The sequence below is a fragment of the Nyctereutes procyonoides genome, unplaced genomic scaffold (assembly GCF_905146905.1).
Source record: "Nyctereutes procyonoides isolate TBG_1078 unplaced genomic scaffold, NYPRO_anot_genome, whole genome shotgun sequence".
Taxonomy (NCBI): Eukaryota; Metazoa; Chordata; class Mammalia; order Carnivora; family Canidae; genus Nyctereutes; species Nyctereutes procyonoides.
Window position 1 is genome coordinate 21,876,520 of NW_026575135.1, and position 8,324 is coordinate 21,884,843.

Sequence of the window (8,324 nt, forward strand, 5' to 3'; positions counted from 1 at the left end):
AGGAGGATCTACATCTACAGGAATGGGCCACATAATGTTAATTGTCAATGTCACTGAGCTGTGATAGCTTGAGGTCCCAATTATATGACAGAAATAGAGTTATTCAGTGGCTCCTGCTTCCCTGTAAAGTGTTGAAGACACACAGCATGTGCAGACATACAATTCTTGCTTTAGGTATATATATATATATATATATTTTTTTTTTGCTTTAGGTATATTAATACCATTGAGTAGACAGAAATGTCCTTTATTTTGTTAGGTTTCTTTAGATTTCCAGGTTCTGCATTTCATGCTTTTGACTGATACACAGAGTAAGTTTAGATAACTTGGTCTTTTAGTTAAATCCCACAGGTTAAGCTTATTTACAATTTTAGAGGCATCATACAGTGATCCCCATGTACTGACTCAAGCAAGCCAACAAAAAACCAATATGTATTTCTGCCTTCAGTATTTTTAGGGATAAAGGAGAGTGGATGAAATGGAAGGATCCAACCAGTCTGCTGTGACAGAGTTCGTTTTGCTTGGCCTCTCTGCCCATCCAAAACTAGAGAAAACATTCTTTGTGCTCATCCTGTCGATGTACTTGGTGATCCTGCTGGGCAACGGGGTCCTCATCCTGGTGACCATCCATGACTCCCGCCTACACACACCAATGTACTTCTTCCTGGGGAACCTCTCCTTCCTGGACATCTGCTACACAACCTCCTCAGTCCCTCTAGTGCTGGATGGCTTCCTGACCCCCAGGAAAACCATCTCCTTCTCAGGCTGTGCCATGCAGATGTTTCTCTCCTTTGCCATGGGAGCCACAGAGTGTGTGCTTCTGGGCATGATGGCATTTGATCGCTATGTGGCCATCTGTAACCCGCTTAGGTACCCTGTGGTCATGAGCAAGGCTGCCTATGTGCCCATGGCTGCCAGCTCCTGGGTGGCTGGTGGCATCAACTCCTTAGTGCAGATCTCTCTTGCGGTACAGTTACCCTTCTGTGGGGACAATGTCATCAACCACTTCATCTGTGAGATCCTGGCTGTCCTAAAGTTGGCCTGTGCTGACATCTCCATCAATGTGATCAGTATGGGGGTGGCCAATGTGATCTTCCTGGGCGTCCCAGTTCTGTTCATCTCTATCTCTTATGTGTTCATCATTGCTACCATCCTGCGGATCCCCTCAGCAGAGGGGAGGAGAAAGGCCTTCTCCACCTGCTCTGCCCACCTCACTGTAGTGGTCATCTTCTATGGAACTATTCTTTTCATGTATGCAAAGCCCAAATCTAAGGACCCCTGGGAGCAGACAAGCAGGATGTTTCAGACAAGCTCATCTCCCTCTTCTATGGACTCCTGACTCCCATGCTCAACCCCATCATCTACAGTCTGAGGAACAAGGATGTTAAGACTGCTGTGAGGAACATAGTGGCTCAGAAGCACTTCACTCAGTGATGGTGGGTGAGAACCCACACATTCTCATTCAGTTGTGAAATTCAGTATAAAAACTCAATCAGGGGCAAAGTAACTTCAGAGCTATGCTGCTCACCGTGTGGTCCATGGACCAGCAGTGTTAGCATCATTTGGAGCTTTTTAGACATGCAGAATCTGGGGCCCATTCCAGACCTACTGAATTGGAATCGACGTGTTAACAAAATCCCTCAAGGGATTCATATGCATGTTAAACCTTGAGAAGTATTGGTTACAAGTATGTAGTGGAGGCTGGTGTGAGTGTATTGCCCAGACTCACCACCACCCCACCTAGGGCTGAAGCTCCTCTTACCCCAGCTGTTGGGAACGCTGGTGGCTGACAGCATTCAAATGAGTTCCTGCGCTGGCTTGCCCTTGGCCCATGAGAGTAATGGGCAGTTCGAGTTTGCCCTCTGAGCTCATTCCTGCTTCCTTCACCTCCATCCCACAGGTGTCGATCTTAAGAGTAACAGTAAACAACCCGTGTGAAAATCTCCCCATCAAATTCAGCTTCCTGAGAAAGCTTACCTGCGAGAGAGAACAATGATCAAATCTCAGTGCTAGCTCGTGGGCTGTGTGTGTGTGACTGACTTATATCCTTCTCCGGTGTCTCCTATACCCTGGCTCCCAAGGAAAGTAACTTGGTGAATTCCTTTTGTTCAAGGAAAAAACATTTCCTAAAAATAATTTGCTAAGTTAAATTCCTATAAATGGATTTTATTTTGTACTACTGTGCAAGTGTTTTTCCTCTTAAGTAGAGTCAGCAGGGCGTTTTCCCCTGGGCATGAGGGTACAGCAGTCAGGGCTATGGGGTGTCTTCCATGTACAAAGATGTTAGAGGTCTGGAGAACATGTTGGCTCTTAAACTACAAAACAAACAAACAAAAACCATTTAAAAATCTTGTTTATTTGCATTCCTGAAAAAGGGAATATTATGTCATTCTCAGTAATGGATAAATACTTTTACTCATGAATCATATTTTAAAGATTTATTTTCTTTATTTTAGAGAGGGAGAGAGGAAAGGGGAGGGAGGGAAGAGGGAGGGAGGCAGAGAGAGAGAGAGGAGGGGGAAGGGGAGAGGGAGAGGGAGAGAGTCCTGAGCAGACTCCATGCTAAGCCCAGAGCCTGAGGTGGGGACTTGATCTCATGATTCCGAGATCAGGACCTGAGCTAAAACCAAGAGTTTGATGCTTAACCAATGGTACCACCCGGACACCCCATTATTTTAGAACATTCTGTAGTTACTTTCACTTTGTAGGAAAAGTGCTTATTGTTTAGAAATCATAGAATTATAAATTGAGTCACTTATAAGCCAAATAATCTTAATAGCAGAAGTAGAAAAATCACTTCAGGAGTGCCTGGGTGGCTCAATCAGTTAAGTGCCTGCCTTTGGCTTGGGTCATGATCTTGGGGTCCTGGGATCCAGCTCTGCATTGGGCTCCCTGCTTAGCAGGGAGTCTACTTTTCCCTCTCCCTCTGTGCTTGCTCTCTCGATCTCTCCCTCTCTCTCTCAAATAAATAAATAAAATCTTTTAAAAAATCATTTCAAATTTATCATAAAATTATACTTAAAGTGGGATGCAAGTGCATTTTGACATGATGTAGGGTGGGACCTCCTAGAGTATAAGAGTGTCCAGTCACACAGCAGGGGCAAGGCAGTCTTGAGACGGACCCAATAGTTCCAGATGTATTTGTCTGCAGTGCCTACAAATGTACTTAGCATGCAGGTGCTAAAGAAGACACACAGATGCCTCTCCCCAACTACCTTTCAGTGTTCTCTTATCCCCTTGCACTCCTTGTGCTCAGAGAGATGTGGCATGTGGGTCATAGACTTCTACAGAGGATCTAAGCAAGGGCTTGGAGGGATGAAACTTTTCCCTGAGAGAAAATCCAAACATGGCATTCTCTAGCCTGAAGCCTGCAGTGGTCTGTGGCTTATAGAGATTCCCAACCAGGGTGCTCCAGGGCTTCTTTTCCTCAGTCATCGGGAAAATGACAAAAGCATTGGTGGAGAGGGGCCAAACCCATGCTCCACAGTGAGATCTTTGTGCATTTCCCCTGAGGTAACATGGACCATGATGCCTACATGGATGACAAGGGTATACAATAAACTGATACCAACTTCCATCTTCTTCTTACCAAGGGAGAATTAGTATCCAGGGTCTTTTATTAGCAAACCATTCTCCTTCTAAGACCAATCTTTATCAGTTGTTTTGATAGAGATTAGGCTTCAATCCAAGGCTCCTCACCCCCTCCCTGTCTTCTTCCTCATTGATGTCTAAGGGGAAATTCCTGTCCTCAGGCCCTGCTGAGCAGGCACGGCCACACTCCATACTCCTGACTCTTACTTCCTGCACCCCAGTTGAGGTTACCTGAAGGGATTCTCTGTTTCTTATCACCAAAGATCTCTAACTAAACAGAAGCTCTTAGCAAGGGACACCTGGGTGGCCTAGTGGTTGAGTGTCTGCCTTTGGCTCAGGGCATGATCCCCGGGTCCTGGGATCGAGTCTTGCATCAGGCTCCTCGTGGGGAGCCTGCTATTCCCTCTGCCTATGTCTCTGTCTCTCTATCTGTGTCTCTCATGAATAAATAAATAAAATCTTTTTTTTTTTTTTAAAGAAGAAGCTTTTAGCATAATGCTAGTTACCTAGTTCCCTGCCTGGCCTGTGATTCCAGAGCTGCTTGCTTCTAAGGCTAAACTTTGTTGTTCTCTCATCAAACCCAGAGCTCTCTTCTGCCATCATGTCCTCTGCTGCAATTGGTAAGCCTTGTTCCCTGCTTTCCTATAGCATGGCAGTGTGAGTTGCTTCCTAGTTGGGACCTAAACTGCCATGACCTCCATCCTCCGACTCTTTCCTACTCTAAGCTCCCATATAGTTTAGGGACATCGAGTAATCATCTTTCAGACTGTAGCTGTCACTGGGACCTTTCTGGAGGTTGGAGGTGCTGGCCTCCCTTCTTCCTAGTGCCTGGTGCTGGCCTATGGTACATCTTTTGCTTCCTGTCTTTGAGGGAAAGAGCTAGAGCTGGCCAGCCCTGGATGAGTGCTGGGGGACAGCAGTGAGGGTCAGCTCCTGGAGCATGAGGTCACTCAGTGTGTCTGCCAGGGCATAGGCACACCTTCCACCTCTTGTTTGGACACTTAGCCTTGCAAAGACAAGTGCAGAGTCCCCTCTAACAGATGCCATTGTGGTAAAAGCACAGTCAGACCTTAGTCATTTCCTCTATTTCCAGGAAAGTCAGCAAGGAGAGGATGAAAACTTCCTAATCTAGGAAACATCTCTTTGTAGTGAGAGTTAAGACTTAATAGTGTTGTCTACAACTTCTCTAATTAGGTTCATAGGACACAGGCCCTAAACTCCTATGGGGCCTTCGCCAAACATTAAATTGCTTCTGGGATTAAAACTGGCCCCAAACAACCAGAACTCTAAATTGCTCCATTGTTCCTTGACAGAACCTGCAGAGACAGGGCAAGTAGCAGAGAGCAAAGTGTGTCTGCCCCAAGTACCCAGGCTGGGTGTCACTGCCAGGACCACTGGGAAACAGCAACTTGGGATGTCCTTCCTGCTCTTATCTCATTGGGTATGGAGAAGGCCAGGAAACCGAGCAGCAAGAGCCCCTTAGGCTATGGCCAACCCTGAATTTTCTTTACCTTGCTGTGAAATTTTAAGGGACTGCTTAGATCCAAGACAGCTAAACAGAATTGGCTGCACATGTCCAGGCCCAGCCTCAACAGATAGAACTAGATAAGGGATGGTCACAGTGGGCAGTTGAAACAATCACCTCTAAAGCCAGAAGCCTTTCAGCAACCTCCCTACCATGAAACCTTCTGTCCAGGTGAGCTCCTGACCCCACCATGGCCTCATCCCCATACTGGACATAAACTGAGTTCTCTCTCTAGCCAGAATTTCTCCAAGTAGGTAGGAGAAGAGAAAAGGTGATTGTGAGTCACAGCTCCCATGTCTATGAAGGGCTTTTTTTTTTTTTTTTTTTTTTGAGCAGACATGTCCTGGGAGTCTAGGCCAGTGGAGGGGTGGGGAGGGCAGGGGGTAAATTATGGGGATGACATTAGATGGAAGTTCTGCTCAATGTAAGGGAAAACTTTCCAACAATCAAGGTTGTCTGACAAAGGAATGGGATAGCACAGCTCAAGATGTTTGAAGCAGAATGGGAAAATCGCATTTCACAGAAGATGTTCACACCATGGAGAGGAAAGAGGCAAACCAGTTACTGCTTTACAATATTCCTGCCAATTCTGAGATTCTCCAGCCAATAGTACTAACGTCCCTAAGAACATATCTCTTTTTTACCAAATGTTCCCAATGCCCACAGTTAATCTCTGATAATTGCATGAGGATAGCTTCAGACTAGTAGCAATAGTGTAAGAGTCACAGATGCAATGTGTGAAGCCCAGGGACCCACCCCTATGCAAGCTCTCTTACAGGGCAGATATCTTAGAGAAAGGTGTGGCATCTCTAGTTTTCATGAGAGTCCTAGGGAAAGCAAGGATGGCCAGGATTTCGAAAAGGGTCCTTTGCTCCTCAGTAGACCTGCTCTGGCACAATGGGGAACACTTGTGAGCTTCTGTTTCCTCATGTTTAACATGAGAAGCTAAGGCTTGGGGTTTTCTCTAATGAATTGGATGTACTAGTCTATGCAACTGGAGTACATCTTATGTGCAGTGCCTTTTTGGGGGGGGACCACTCTGCAAGCCTGGATAGAATTATCTACTTTTCTGTGGGGGAGAAAGCTTTACTGTGGCATTGCTGTGGCTTTAATGGTCAATTCAGATGTAGAAGGGTCTGAGTGGGGTGTTGTGTACTATTGAATGTCACCAAAAGCATAGAGGCTGCTCACAAAGTCTCAGATACTCATGCTGGGAGGCATGAGGGACACTTGGTCCTTTGATTCTACTTCTACTCCCCAGCCCTGAGGGCTGGAGCAGAACTGCAATGCTGTGGACAAAGGCCATGGTTAGAGGGGGAATGTAGAAGTGCTTCCATTGGGGTCTCTATGGACTATTAGCCAGATATTCCCTATTGACAGTGCAATGAAGGGAGATTATCAACCAAACTCAAAAGAAATGAAATATAAACCTGACATCAAGTAATAAATGTAAATGCTAGGCAGATCTTAATGTTCTTGGCCTCTGCTCATCGCATTCTCTCCATGTAGGACTTCATGTGGGGCCAAATTATAGTCAGAAAATTATTATATAAACACAGAATTAGAGCCAGGGGAGTGAATGAGGTGATGTCAGTGGTTAGCATCACTGAGTGTGACAGCCTGACATCCACAAGGACACTCTAGGGACAATTATGGGCAGGCAGGGCTGGCCAGAAGAGCCAGACAGTGCTCTGGACCCATGTGTACAGCACACCATCAGGATTCCTCTTTTACAGTTACTATATGGACCCTTCCTTCAAGTGTGTCAACACTATTGATCTGGCTAAAGTTCTATCTTACATCATGGTTTGGTTAGGTTTCTAGGGCCTGCTTTCTTTCTTTGATTCAATATATCCTGACTTCAATATATTACTAACTTCAGTAGACAATGGTTTTTATAACTTTGATGCTGATATTATAAGTTGACATGTCAAGAGATAAAATTAATTACAAGTTCTAGAAGGATCTCATTGTAATCCCCACATATTGATCCCTATAAACATGTGTTTGCTGTTCTCAGTTTTCCTGAAGGTAGAGGAGAGAATTTAAAATGAAAATGGCCAACCAATCTGTTCTGGCAGGATTTGTCTTGCTGGGGCTCTCAGATCAACCAAAGCTTGAGAAAACATTCTTTGTGCTCATCCTGTCGATGTACTTGGTGATCCTACTGGGCAACGGGGTCCTCATCCTGGTGACCATCCATGATTCCCGCCTACACACACCAATGTACTTCTTCCTGGGGAACCTCTCCTTCCTGGACATCTGCTACACAACCTCCTCAATCCCTCTAGTGCTGGATGGCTTCCTGACCCCCAGGAAAACCATCTCCTTCTCAGGCTGTGCTGTGCAGATGTTTCTCTCCTTTGCCATGGGAGCCACAGAGTGTGTGCTTCTGGGCATGATGGCATTTGATCGCTATGTGGCCATCTGTAACCCGCTTAGGTACCCTGTGGTCATGAGCAAGGCTGCCTATGTGCCCATGGCTGCCAGCTCCTGGGTGGCTGGTGGCATCAACTCCTTGGTGCAGATCTCTCTTGCGGTACAGTTACCCTTCTGTGGGGACAACATCATCAACCACTTTACCTGTGAGATCTTGGCTGTCCTAAAGTTGGCCTGTGCTGACATCTCCATCAATGTGATCAGTATGGGGGTGGCCAATGTGATCTTCCTGGGCGTCCCAGTTCTGTTCATCTCTATCTCCTACATCTTCATCCTCACCACCATTCTGAAGATCCCTTCAGCTGAAGGGAGGAGAAAGGCCTTCTCCACCTGCTCTGCCCATCTCACTGTAGTGGTCATCTTCTATGGAACTATTCTTTTCATGTATGCAAAGCCCAAATCTAAGGACCCCCTGGGAGCAGACAAGCAGGATGTTTCAGACAAGCTCATCTCTCTCTTCTATGGAGTGCTGACTCCCATGCTCAACCCAATCATCTACAGCCTAAGAAACAAGGATGTGAAGGTCGCTGTGAAGACCCTGGTGAGGCAGAAACGCTTTTCATAGTGAGAGCATATCTTGTGGTTCTGTTCACACAGATCCCCCCAGGAAATGGCTACCTCATAATCATAGGGTTTTTTTGATGGTCCTACATATCAGTTTCATCATAAAATTGCCTAAACAACGCAGATCACAGTGGGGCTTTCATGAGTGATTGACATGGAACATTGAGTCTTTAGAATGAAGAGAGTTGTGCTAAATCACCTAGAA

At 45.8% G+C, this 8,324-nt stretch overlaps 1 protein-coding gene and 1 pseudogene across 1 annotated transcript; both read left to right on the forward strand.

The window, feature by feature from the left end:
• Nucleotides 1–478: 478 nt before the first annotated feature.
• LOC129495043 (olfactory receptor 13C7-like) lies at nucleotides 479–1,434 on the forward strand (annotated as a pseudogene).
• Nucleotides 1,435–7,166: 5,732 nt separating this feature from the next.
• Nucleotides 7,167–8,120, forward strand: LOC129495044 (olfactory receptor 13C7-like). The gene has a single exon (XM_055302352.1). The coding sequence runs from the start codon at nucleotides 7,167–7,169 to the stop codon at nucleotides 8,118–8,120; it is 954 nt and encodes a 317-aa protein (XP_055158327.1).
• Nucleotides 8,121–8,324: the final 204 nt, after the last annotated feature.